Below are 13,440 nucleotides of genomic sequence, written 5' to 3'. Positions count from 1 at the left end.
TCTGGGCTGATCGCCAACAGAAGCATTTTCTTTCCTGGCCAAGAGCTGTGAGACCTGGCAGGAGCTCTCACCTTGTCCCCACCAGGAACGTCCTGCTTTTCCCTCTTCACCGATGGAGGCTGCCCTCAGCTCCCCTCCTGTCTGGGTTCTGAATTTCAGGGTCAGGGTGGTAAGCCACTGGCCGAGTTTCATTTTGTTTTTATAGCATAGACTCACTGGCTAAGTCGTCCTGTTTACGCCATAGGGATTTAGCTGGTATTTTAGCTAATAGCTACGTGTTTGGCCACCCCAAGCCCAGTCTCCTGGGGTCACACCCTCTCTCCTTGTTGGGTCACCTCATACACCTGTTGTTGTCTCTGAAAACAAATTGAACCGAAAAGTTTTGGGGGGTGTTGCCCCCTCTTGAGCCTCTTCTCCCCTCCTCCTAGGGTGGACCCTCTTCTCCACCCTTTGGCTTAGCTTTTCTGAACTGGCAACACAAGAATGTCTGGATGGTCAAGGAGGAATTATCAGGTTATTTGGGCCCTCTCCAATACCAGCTGGCTCCTCCAATGGGGCTGTCAGGTCCTGGTGGGAGTAGGGGCGGAACCCCAGCCTCTGGGACAAGTCCAGTGTCCGCCTCTAGGGCAATCAGGCCCAGAAGCACAGACCATCTGGGGAACCCAAGCGCTGGTCTCTGGGGGAGCAGGGGAGGGCAAGGCTAGGAAAACCTAATTAACATGCTTAACAGCCATTGTTTTCTCTTTACTAATGGGAGACTAGCCTCAAAGAGAGCATATAACTGCGAGGGGTCATTTTTAGCCCCTAGGGACTCACAAACCGCCCCAGGTCAAATCCTGTCCTCGGTGACTAGCGTTCAACCCTCAGGGAGGCCTGTGGCAAACTCATCCCACGTGGTTCACAATCTCACTGACGTGCCTGTAGGGAGTGACCCTGGAGCAGTGGCAGCCGCACGATTTTATCGTGGCCAGTAGACTTTGGGGGACTTGCATAGGTCTCCCTAGATGGAGAGGTCATAGGCCAAAGGCCAAGATGCAAGGAGATCTGATTGGTGCCAGGCTCTGGGGCGCAGTTTCTCAAGGCAGCTCCTGCCTGCCCTCTGCAAGTCCTACAGACCTGCAGAAAGTCCCCAGGAGAAAGATGTGGGACAGAGAAAGGAGGGTTGATTGGTCAGGGGAAGAACAAAAGTAAATGTAGATACTATGAGATTGCACAGCCTACTCAGAGCCTAGAATAGTGTCTTTTGTCTAAAAATGCACCTGAGGCAGGAGTTGGGTTCTGCAGCTGCTCTTAGACATCCCCCCAGGGCCTTCCAGAAGCTACAGTATCTACAAGAGCACGTCTGTATGTTCCTCCTTTTTGTGAAATATACCCCCACCTAAAGAGGAGCGGGGAGGAGACACTGGCCTTTGTCTCTTCTCTCCCCTTGCTTCTTCTAACTCGGCTCAGCCCAGTGCCCTGTCTCTCTTCCTACGAGAAGGAGGCCCACCTAGGCTCTGCATTTTTCCTTGCTCTTGGACCAGAGCCTGCATGGTGCCTTGACCAGTAGTGGGAAGCAGAGAAGTGTGGGCAGCACCAGTCTAGATCAGAAATAGATGGCAGTCACTGGTCCCAAAGGCACAGAACGAGGCTCATGGTGGAGTGGCCCGTTGGAGGCGGCCAGGGAAGAGGCATCCTTGGGTTTCCTGCCATCACACTGGATCCGTCTGCCCCCACGCTCTCCTGACTCCCTCCAACTGTCCTCCCCCGGGGCTTTGCCTACCGAGTTGGCTCCCTTTGTCTGGGGCTACTCACCAGTTTGTTCCGTCTTGACAATGACATTGTGTGTGGACTGGAACAGGTCACTGCTGCACTGGCCTGTGAAGGACAGATTGGGAAAGTCTGAGCCGGCTCACGTGGAGCCAAAACTTAAACAAGCCACAAAAGCTTAAACAAGGATAGAGCTGGCTTCTTGGAAGACGTTATGCCAGTCCTGCCACCTGTCCGCCTCTGTTGGCTTATGCGAGGGGGCTTCCCTCTCAGCACCTACAAACTTGAGCCTGGAGTCCCGGCCCAGAAAATCAGTAGCTAGGGCGTCTACATCGGATGGAATTATTTGGCCTTGTACAGGGACGCCATCCAGTATGATGGAAATAGAACTTCAGAAGTCAGCGGGCCAGTTTTCCCACTAATAGCTGCGAGGCACTTCGCCTTTCTGGGTCTTGCTTTCGTCATCTGTAAATTTAGGGGATTAAACTAGATAAAGTCACTAGATGGCCTCTAAGGTGCTTTCCCCTACTAAGATATGATACAAAATGAAAACAAAAATAGGCTAGAAACCATTTTGACTGGCTTGATTCTTCTTTGATCTTAAATGTAATGAAACCCATTTGATTAGATTCAATCTATGAGGTATGTCCACATAAATGAATACCAAAAATAAACGTACACACACACACACACACACACACACACACGTGAATGAGGTATGTGTGTCCTCTCCAGACAGATTTTAAATATCTCAAGAGAAGAGGTCATACCTTTAACCTCTCTGACCTTTGGGTTTCCCATCTGTAAAATGGGTACAATGTTTAGTTTTTGTCATAAGGTCATTAAATGAATCAATTCACTTAGAGTGTCCGGTATAAATAAACACTCAAAGAATATAAGTTAATATAATGTCTACAAAAAGGCGAACAAGGAAACAAAGGGAAGAAATCTGGTGATCAGGCACTCAGAGGCACCAACAGAATGCAGTGGGACCAGACAAGTCATAGGAGGTCAAAGATGGCCGCAGCACCTTCGCTCTCTGCCTCCCAAGCCTGTCTGCCTTAGGTTCCAATCAGGGCAAAGCTTTAAAGGAGTGGATTTAATTGCAGGTAGGGAGGTAAATATTTTTAAATCTTCAAGTGTAAGTCTGCTCCTTCTGAAGATTCCCGAGGGTTATTTATAGAGCCTTGTTTGGTCTGGTTCTAGTAAAAGAAAAATGAGCAACCGTCTGTGTGAGGTACTTGGGAAGAAGGGAGTGCCCGGGAGCTGGATGAGGTCATCCAAAATGGCCACCCCAGCTGCCAGCTTTGAGGCCAGACCCTGGGTCCTCCTCAGTGTTGGTAACGGCTGTCACAGTCTGACTCTGCTTCAGAGCCCTGGAACTGACGCCTTCCCAAAGTTACAGCTACCTGCCCAAACATAGGTTCTGCTAAGACAGACATGCCCGTTCTGATGTGGACAGGCCAGCTCGCAATTCCTACATGTTACTGCCTTCCAAGATGCCCACGGTTCTCAGAAGAGCTAGGTTTTTACTGGTATTATCAGCAGACCCTTATGTCAGTGTCAAAGACATTCTGCAAGGTGAGTTGTCTGCCCTAGCGTGTCTGACGAGCCAGTATGGAAGGTGTGTGAATAAGCTATCACTGATGCACAGTGTGCAAAAGGGTAGCCTGCCTGTGTTCTAGGCAAGGCTTCAAGAAAGACACATCTGGGGCGCTGGGGCGGCCCTAACTCCGGAAATCGCTGCAGAAACATCCCACACGTGCGCAGACCATTAGTTGTAACCCCACTTCTCCCCCTTTTTTTGAGTTTCAGATCTTTTAAGAATCTGTTGAAATACCACGAGCCATCTCGTCCCCAAAACGCAAACATAGACCTAATTCTGCATTTCTTCTTACCCCCCGTAGGTCCCATCTTAAGAGCCTAGGTCCAGAAGTTTCAAAAAAAGAAAAAGTATCCATGATGATCTTAACAAGCAAGTGATCGGGAATTAAGCTATTGAAACCTGTTTGCGAGGGAAAGAAGAAAAGGTTTTCTGATAGTGAGTCTGTGAATATCCAGTTTAAAAATTAACCATAAGGAGAAATGAAATTATCTTGGGTTTATATGGGATTAGACACACCTGGAACCCTAGACTTTGTGCCTATTCTCTCGCCTCCTTTCTCCGTCCCTCCCTCGGGACCCAGTAATTGGGAGGTGAGACCGTCCTCTGATGTCCCTGACAAGGAGCCCTGCCAGTTGCGGGGTCCCTGCTCTCTGCAGCCGGCTCCCAGAGGGGTAGACAAGAGATAGTCACCATTCCACTTGAGATGCTGCAGGTTGCTGTAGAGGAGCTGGCCCGCCGTGCCCGCCGCCCGGGTGAACTCCTGCAAACTCATGCTGCAGAGATGCTCGCCATTGACGTCAAACTCCTGGAAAGGGATGCAGCTGGCATCGAGCTGGTTGGTGTCCAGAAGGTGCTGGAGCCACTCCCACACCTGGTACTTGGTCCAGTACTGAGGATGGATTTCATGCCACTGGCCTCCGAAAAACCCACTGGAAACTGCAAAACAGGAGGCGGTCCCGTGAGCGACCCGTGGTTCTTCCCGGACATCATCTCGGACACGAGATGCACCGCCGGCTGCCAGGCGTCAGCACCGCTACAGTCACGGACGGCAGTGGCGGGGCTGGGGCACGAGATGGGCTCTGGAGAGGAGGCTCTCAGAAACCCGGTCCCTTCCTCAGTTGTGGCGGGGGCTGATCGTCAGCCTCCCTGCCAGTTCATGTCCTCCCTAGTACAACACTTACCCCTGGACACTTCGTGAGCACACAGACTTGACCTGAAGTACTCTGAGATCATGAGCTCATTCCCACCTCCAGCAAAGTGCCATGAAAGCTAAAGTGTCACCACAGTGTCAGCAACCTAATAGCCTCTTGTCCACACCCACACGGTTCCCTTCCTCTCTTTTCTCTTTCTCTCTCCCACTTTTTCCTCTCTGTTACGCACACACGTGCGCACGCACACACACACACACACACACACAAATTCAGACCATTTTCAACCAAAAATGAAGCCTGAGAATAAGGTTCTTTTCTCTCTGATACCTTTGCTTCTCCCCAGAGTGGTCCAGACTAGCCATCAGCAAACTGTGCTGATATACCCCTGCCCCCCATGGATTATTGCAGCCTCTATGATGTCACTTTCCTACTCAGCTACCCTCAGTGGCTTCCCATTATTCACTGAAATTAAGTGCAAAACTGACAAGTCCAGCACTGGGGCTCTTCAGTAACTATTCTTCGAGTGATCTATCACTTCTGAAGCTGTTCCTTCAGCCTGGTTAGTATCCTGCCAATCACTCCCTGTTGAAGTCCTACCCAGCCTGCAGATTCTGGCCACCCCATAAAAGCCATCACAGATCCCCCCAGCATACTGCAAGGGCTTGATGTCCCCTGAGTCTCCAGGAGATGTGCTTGGCATTTCTCCTGATGGCTGTTGTCATGTTCTGCTTGTCTTCACAAATCTCTAAGTTCTGTCTCATCCTTCTTTGCAAATTGTAAACTCAAGGTCATGGACTCTGTCTAACTCATCTTTGTATCTCCTACCGAAAGAGACTCAGAGACTAGGCCATCGTAGGTGGTCTCTCTCCATTTCTTTGGCGGAATTTGTTGCTGAAGAAGAAATCATGTAGGACTCCAGAAGAGTTTGAGGTGCATTCACAAGATGGTTAAATTAAATACCAGTGAAGAAGTAAAATTCATCAAAGGCAACAAATATCACTGACTTGGATGTGGGCTAACCTACCGCATCTGTGACACTCTTGTCTCACTCAAGAGAACCTCAGAAAGTCACCCCAAAGCCCTGGTCCTTGGTGGGGGGGGGTGGATGGAGAGGGTTTCTTTCTATTTCTTTGGTGGAATTTGTGCCTGGGGACATGGTAATAGGGCTGAGATCTTACAGTCCCCTTGAAAACAGAGGTCAAGGGGAGGAGCTCTCATCCAAGAAAAATGAGGGGCAGGGACAAGGGGAAAACACTGTTGTAGCCCACCAAGGTGAAGGGGGGGAGTCCGACTGAACATGGCACACAGATACTCCCACAAACTGAATGATGGACCAACATGGGAAAGCACAGTGCAAGAAAACCATCTCTAATTTGTTTCTTCAAAGGCATGCTAGGTGAGTACTTCTCGAACTTTAATATGATTGTCAATCACCAGGGAATGTTGTTCAAATGCAGATCCAAATTCCATAGATCTAGGGTGAGGCCTGAGTTTCTGCATTCCTAACAAGCTTCCACAAGATGATGATGACGATGATGATGATGGTGATGATGACGATGGTCTGTGGATACAGTTTGAGTGACAAGCAGCTAAAGAGCTCCAAGGGTTTGATTCCCTTAATGCTGTTTGCCTAGCCCTCAACCCCTCAGAAAGGCTGAAGGGGGAATGTTTCACCCCGTCTGAATTCATCCCCTGCTTCCAGACCTCAGAAGCGTTAAGAGCAAGAGATAGAGGTCATTTAGGTCCGAAGGTGACTGCCATGGGTCATATCTACACTCATAGTATGTGCTTCACTCTTTACCCGTCATGGCCAGACAAAAGCAGCCCTAAACCCTCCACTGGGGCCCTGAAGGGGAAGCCAATTGTGGTGGGGAACAAGGACAAGGATTGGAACAATCTGGTCCCAAAATTTAATTACACAGAAATATTCCCAAATATACAAACATGCAGAGCTTACACTGGCTCTTTCTACATCCCTCCAATTTTTTGGCGTCTCACAAAAACAGCTGTTTCAGGATGAGGTATATTTTTGTCACTCCCTGAGTCCTTGATCTTTTTTTCCCCAAGATAATTACTCTGCTATGACAGTATAGCTCTGAGTTTAGAAATAAGAGAAATAACTCTCAATAACCCGACAACAGGCCTCTCCATTTCCTCTCCCAACTCCTAGAATAAAGGATAGTTCCTGATATTGTATCCTGTTAGAGCCTGGGAGAACCAGAGAGTTTTGTCTAAAGATGGGTTCTCCCCATCTGCCAGGGGACTCATCCGATTCCTCAAGTTTTAGGAGAATCCCTGAAAATCCCATAAGTTCAACTCTTGTCTATTATTCAACTGACCCCTGTCAATCATGACCAGGAACTGGGACTTCTTTGGGGCCCCTAAGTTCTATGCCCTGCTAAAAACACTGCCCCAGCTTTCTCCAAAGCACACAGGAGGAATGCTGTCCTAATCCGGGGTCCAGACTGGGGATGCCAAAGACTTTCCAGGCTGAAGAAACTTCCTACCCTATTTGGAATCCTCCTTTGAGGTCCTCACGAGGAATCTGAGGCCTGCACCAATGTCACTGCCCCCAAAGCGCAGCAGTTCTGTGGACAGGTGGCCAAATGAGGGAAGGTCACCTGACCATGCTTCCCAACCCTGTTTGACTGGGGTTCCAAACTGAAAGGGGTGGAGCTGCACTTCGATCAACCTCTCATTGGAGAACGCAAGCCTTCCATTCTCCTCCTGTTCTGCTTCTCCGGCTGTGCTCGCTGCCGACAGCCCATTTCCACATCTCCGGAGGAGCAAGGGCAGCAGAATCTCTTGCAAGGAGACTAGCAGCCAGTTTGGGGCAGGAGAGGAGCCTGGAGCTCCTTAAACCCACTGCAGTCTGATGCACGGCAGTCTGCCTGAACCTAAGGCCTTCACGGTGGGGGGTGGGGCCTGATTCAGCTACGTCTTCATCCAGTTCACTTCTACAGTAAGCCCTGGGCTTGATCCCCAAACCCTCCGGAAGCCGCATCAGCAGGCCCTCCCTCTTCGAATCAATCGGCTCCAAGTGAAAGCCCCAAAGGGAGACACGTGGTCCAACAAATCTCTCCCCTTACGAAGGCTGGTCACGGAAGATGAACTAGAATAAGCTGCTGTAACCCTGTCTTCCTTAAGTTCCACGTTTCCACACAGCGCGCGCGCACGCGCGCGCGCACACACACACACACCACACACACACCCTTTCGTCTGCTATCCTATCCTGATATCCCAGCCAAACAGTGTTAAAAGCTTCCCTTTGGGCATACCTTCTACCACCCTTTCTGCCAGACTGCCTTGAATATTGCGAGGAAACAATGGAATATCTGGAGCCAGCTTCTGTCCGGAGCCCCAAGAGCCTATGGGGACCTCCAGCACGCAGTTTGCTCCATTCCCCCTCGTCCCCACACCCCTGCTGAATAAAACCTGCGTTTTTCAAACATTAAGTTGAGAAACGAAGCATAATTAAAACAGAGGAAAAAGCCCCACGGGGCGTGACACTGACGCCCACTCGGTCCCCTTACCATTGCACGTGGGGTAGCTGTCTGTCCAGGTTGGCTGCTGGTGGAGGAGATTGTTGCTGGGGTTGAGATTCATTACACCACTTCCTTCCAGAATCATGATCTGTAAGGGGATCAAACAGTTCATTCGGTCAGTGCCTCTCGGACAAACGTCATTTGGGAGCACAGATCATAGAGTTAATTCAGGAATTAAAAAAAAAGAATTTGTCCTGCCATCCACTGCCTCCAAAGCACGTTACCACAGCCCCTTCAGTAAAAGCAAAACTCACTGGCAATTAAAAATTTCCAGGTTCAACTTTCATATGCATGAGGCAAGTTTTTACAGCCACCCATTCATAAATGAATAATCTCTGATCAGGAATGAAGCAGGAGGAAAATGCAATACCTGCTCACAGGGCGAGTCTGGCCAGCAGCCATGATTTTTTTTTTTTTTTTTTTTTTTTTTTACAAAAGTGAAAATGCCAAAGAGATTTCGTGTAAAGTGAAATTGCAATCAATAAAAGTCCAAGCCGGTGGCGGCATAGACCCGGCACCTGCACAGGCCCTCGGATCTGAAATCAGACGTTCACAAGTCCCAACACAACTGAGAGGCCCTGCACTCGAACACCTAACTGACTTTCCTCAGTGTAGATACCTGCCACAGCCCATGTCCACATGTCAAAGAACTTCAGACATAGGTACTTAGAGCTCCTCCAGTATTTGGCTCCATGATTATGTCAGGAATCCCAGTAAAAATTCTGACGAGCTTTCTCTCTCCTTTTAGAGCCCTGAAGAATACCACGGGCTTGGAAACTGACCCGAAGGTGGCTCTCTCAGTCTCCTTTTCTCAGCAAAGGACACAGGAGAAGAGCCTTTCTCTCCTGGGGAACTGTTTGGGTTTTTTAAACAACATAAATATTCTACACTTTAGAACAATGCGTCTCACCCCTTCGGCATTCATAATATTCCCTATTCTCAAGTCGGACGCTCTCCTCCTTTTAGACTCAAGCCCTAGAAGTAGGTTCAGTCACTCAAAAGAAGAGCGGCCTGTTCCAGAAGGCAATTGAGCATGACCCAGGGCCTGTAAAGATAACTTGCTCTTTCTAAAATGTTGGGGTGAGGAGAGAAGGTAGCCTCATAGCAGCGACTCATGGAAATTTTTCTGCCTGTTTTAGGGAAATCATATCCTTGGGTGTCACCAATGTCCCCCAGATTGAAATCGCTCCAGTAGAGAGCTTCCAGCCCCCAAACCCCTTCCTCCAACTTAGCTCCTACTCCTCTGGTCCTAGGTAGGGCTTCAGAGGGGAGAAGAGGGGTCTGGAAGAGGCATAAAAATTTCATTCGCATATTGATTCACTCAACAAATATTTACCAGCCATACAATGGGCTGGGTACTATTCCAGGTACCAGGGACAGAGCTGTGACTAGGAGTCAAGCTAGGCCAAACAGGAACATTCGTGATGATTATTAACATCATCATGGCTGTTTGGTAAATAATTAGGCCTGAATCCAGCCTAAGTAGAAGGTAGCAAAAGAAATACAGAAGAGAATGGTGAGCACCACAGTAGACCAGGGGCCGGGAGGTGGGCAGAGCCGGGATCTGTGTGGTGGCACCATATATGTGAGGTTCAAAGCCAGAAGGAACAGGCTTGATTCCAAGCTCTACCCCTTACCGGCCGGTTAGTATTAACTCAGACAAGTCACTGCCCTCTCGGAACCTGTTTCCTCACATGCAGAACGCAGATCACCAGACCTACTATGTGCGCTGGCTGGAGATTAAGTGAGTTTCTATACCTGGAGCGGTTGGCACAAATTAAGACACGGCTATATGGCAGGTGTTATGAGGAGGAGAGTCACTCCCCCTCTGGTAACCCAAACCAGAAACAGTCTTGGGTCTCAGTTTCCCTGTGCAAAAATTTTAGAAAGGTGACTAAATCGATTCTTACGTCCCCTTCCAGAAACCTCTTTGCTTCTCTCTCTCAGAGAAGGCAAGCCCTCTTCTTTTCCCATTGAGCTTTCTAGAGCAGTTGCCCTCAGCTAAGAAATCCAATGGGCGACTTCAGGGCAAAAGAAACCTGCAGGCCCCCAAAGGGGCAGCTGGGGGAGGGAAGGGGCACGGCCAGGTCTCCTGTTTGCTCAAGGCTGGGCTTGTTCCTCACCAGCATTTGCTCAACCACAAGCAGTAGAAAGGTTACTGTTTAACCCTGAAAGAGCCGAAGCTCAGGGCCCAGCCCATCTGCATGGAGGGATGGGCCCTGCAGGGCTGGGGTGGGGGAAGTCTTCCCTGAAATTCTTTCACAAGGGTTTGCCTGCAGGTCTGTTTCAAAGTGGCTGTTCCGTGGGACCCAGATGTGCCCTGAGCCAATCACCAGCTAGCTACTTCTCAGCCAGCTCAGGGTTTCTGTTCACCACTTACTTCCCCCAAATCTAGAAGGCAGATTGATGTGAGGGCTAAGCAACCGGGCTTTAGATCTGGGGAGAGTTGGGCTCAGATCCCAGGTCCCCTGCTGTGTGGGACTTTGAGCAAGTTCCACGTCTGTCTAGCCAGAAACTTTCTGATCTTCACTTTCCCCACCTATAAATTGAGAACAGTTGCAAACTCACAGGGCTGAGAGAATCAAATGAGGTTGTGCATGTGGAAAGCTTAGCAATTAGTAAAAAGGAATCCCATAAATACCACAGTTCTCCACTTGTGACCAAGTGCCCACGGCCCCTTTCCTTGGGACAGGCATCTTTTCTGTCTGCAATCCCCTGACTGCATCCAGAACTATTCAACCCACAGGGAAGCCTTTAGGATAAGGAGGCCACAGCTGCCCCATTACCACCTGCCCCCCTCCCGCCCCAAGAGGCTCCTCTACCCATGAGCACTGCTGTTCCTTGCTGGTACCCCCTTTGCTAGGGAAAGCAGCCAGAACAGAAAGGGGCCCCCTTTTTTTTTTTTTTTTTACGGGGCACAGTAAATGGTTACTACTCATAAAAGAGTTTATGTGTCTTAACCCTTACTGAGTCAGAGTTCACTTGAGCTCACCCAGGCTTATGAGGGAAGAAGGTCAGCGTCTCCAACCCACCATGGCACGCTGCCTGGGCAGTGCCCAGGAGGTGGGCACAGAGGGCCCGGGGCTAGCATAGCTGAAGGACTTTCCCCAAGTTCTATTCCCTCTGAGGCCCAGTTCCTCGGGTGGAAAATGAGGACATTTGCCCCCCACCGACAGCCTCCCAAGAGTCTTGAGAAGATCAAATGAGATAATAGATAATAAACGTGTCTTGAGAATTGTAAAAAAGCATTATTATAACCAACTCACCCACACTCCCATATACTAATATAGACTTTCTATGGTACATGGTGATTACTTTATGGGGTATAAAAAGAAATCCTTTTAATTACAAAGTAGGGGGATTATTTAATGCTCCTCTTTAAGCTTCCCAGTTTACCTTCAGCATAGCTTTTATTATTTGTTTAAGAAAATGTATCATGTAGATACAGGTAGAGACTCTGGAACCTTGGAGGTGTGGGTTAGAATCCAGACTCCCCATCCGAGGCCATGTGATCTTGAGTATGCTAACCTTTCCAAACTCAATTTCTTCTCTGGCCTCAAAGGCGGCATGGAGGGGAATGCTGATGTCCTGTGTTGAAGGATGTATAACCCAATGGATTTAAAGCTGTCCGGTCTAGCACAGTACACGTGGCCTCAATGAAAAATCAGTTTCTTTCCCCTTCTTTAAGTATCAGTTCTGAAGATGTTTCTCGAACATAGTTAACTTCTTCCAAGGTTGGAAAAAGTAAATTCAGAGCCTAAATAAGAATGACTCCACCTTTCAAGTCAAAAGCACGTGGAGAACAGAACCCACCTCTCTTCATCTCCAGCTCAAGGTGGGGGATTCCAGCAACTATCCTCAGCCGAGTGCTCTGGGTGAAAAGCAGATTTTCTCAAGTCTGCCTGACTGACATCCTGGGCTAGGAGTGTTCTATGGCTGCCCTGGGCATTGTAGGGTGTTGGCTGCATCCCTGGACTGTAGCCACTAGATGCCAGATGCAACCCCTTCAGCCTCCCCCCACCCCACCCGCCCCCACTCTCAAAATATCCCCTGGGGCCAAATAACCCCCAGTTGAGAACACTACTTAAAAGCGAGCCCGTGGAGGCCAGCCGCATCTCAGGCTTTGATCATGCTGGTGTGGCGACCTTGGGCTGTCCCCTAGCTTTTATGAACTGCTGTGCCCTCTCCTGGGAAAAAGGCCTGGCATTTGTACCTGCAGCACAGGTTTGCTAGAGGATTAAAAAAGATAAGGGGCTTTAAAGCCCCCAGGGCAGTGCTTGGTACAAATAAAGAGTAATTACCTCATATACACACACACACACACACGCACGCACGCACGCCTGCACGCGCAAGCACACAACCTGTGAATTCTATTTCAAACCCAAAGTGGAATGAAATGCGGATTACCCAGAGGGTTTTTCCATCTGCATTCTCTTATCCCTCCCTTCGTGAGCAACAATGACTGGAGAGAATGGTATTTGACTCTGTGCCCCAGTGATTGCCCAGACTTCCACATCTACCCAAGAAATCACCCTCTGTACAGCAGCTCCTTTCTTTCTTCTTTTCTCTTTTTCTTCCTTCCCTTCCCTTCCTTCCTTCCTCTTCCTTCCTTCTTCCTTTCCCTTCTCCTTCCTTCCTTCTTTCCCTCTCCCTCCCTCTCTTTCTTTCTCTCCTTCTAAAATGTTTTTATTTTTAAGTAATCTCTACACCCAACACAGGTCTCAAACTCACAACCCCGAGATCAAGAGTTGCATGCTCCACCCACTGAGCCAGCCCGGCGCCCCCTGTGCAGCATTTTCTAAGACTGACACTTCTGGAGACAGAAGTCCGCTCTCTATTTGAAGAGGAAGAGCCAGGCACGTTACCCAGTAGACCATTGTACAGATGAGTACTTCATGCCAGGCTTGCAGCCCGGACCTATTCAACCTTAGGCATCAACTGCCCTGTAAATGATGAGCCACTCGCATTTGGTCAATCCAAAACCCATTTCTGCAGATAGATAACACTGCACTGTGCCGGGGTGGCCACAGCCCACATTGATGGGGGAGAGACAGGCCACTTTCTCCTTCCCACTTTGTCAATGGGAAGATGCAGGTGAAACGCAAACCCCCACTGTGCCCCAGTTGCTAAGGACTAGGACCACTTCTGTGCCAGTCAGATGTGCAGACAAGCCACTATCTTCCCCCAGTCCTCCTCCAGGTTTTCATCAAAGGCTAAGTTCCTATCTGGTACCAGCTTGACTGATGTGTGGGTTAAATGAGAATGTTTGCAAAGTTCTCACATATTATCTCGCACATGGCAAGTGCCCCCCAAAATGTCAGCTATTGTTATAAGTTCTGCCCATGAGTCTCTCGTTAAACTGTGTTGATCGCCTTCGAGGACATTCTTG

General features: G+C 49.2%; 1 protein-coding gene across 3 annotated transcripts in view; it reads right to left on the bottom strand.

Annotated features, from left to right (window-relative positions):
• The window catches only part of EHF (ETS homologous factor), a 36,687-nt gene that overhangs the window by 8,029 nt on the left and 15,218 nt on the right, over positions 1-13,440 (bottom strand). For 2 of the 3 annotated variants that reach the window (XM_015537503.2, XM_042958619.1), the window contains exons 2-4: positions 8,040-8,139; positions 4,046-4,291; positions 1,795-1,857 (exon numbers count right to left, since the gene is read on the bottom strand). In XM_015537503.2, coding sequence (XP_015392989.1) covers positions 1,795-1,857; positions 4,046-4,291; positions 8,040-8,136 — 406 coding nt within the window. In that variant the 5' untranslated portion in view covers positions 8,137-8,139. Of the gene's footprint in view, positions 1-1,794; positions 1,858-4,045; positions 4,292-4,833; positions 4,897-8,039; positions 8,140-13,440 lie in introns of those variants that run through there. The other variant, XM_042958620.1, reaches the window with a different exon arrangement.

Source organism: Panthera tigris, chromosome D1 (assembly GCF_018350195.1).
Source record: "Panthera tigris isolate Pti1 chromosome D1, P.tigris_Pti1_mat1.1, whole genome shotgun sequence".
NCBI lineage: Eukaryota > Metazoa > Chordata > Mammalia > Carnivora > Felidae > Panthera > Panthera tigris.
This window is presented reverse-complemented; position numbering and strand designations above follow the sequence as displayed.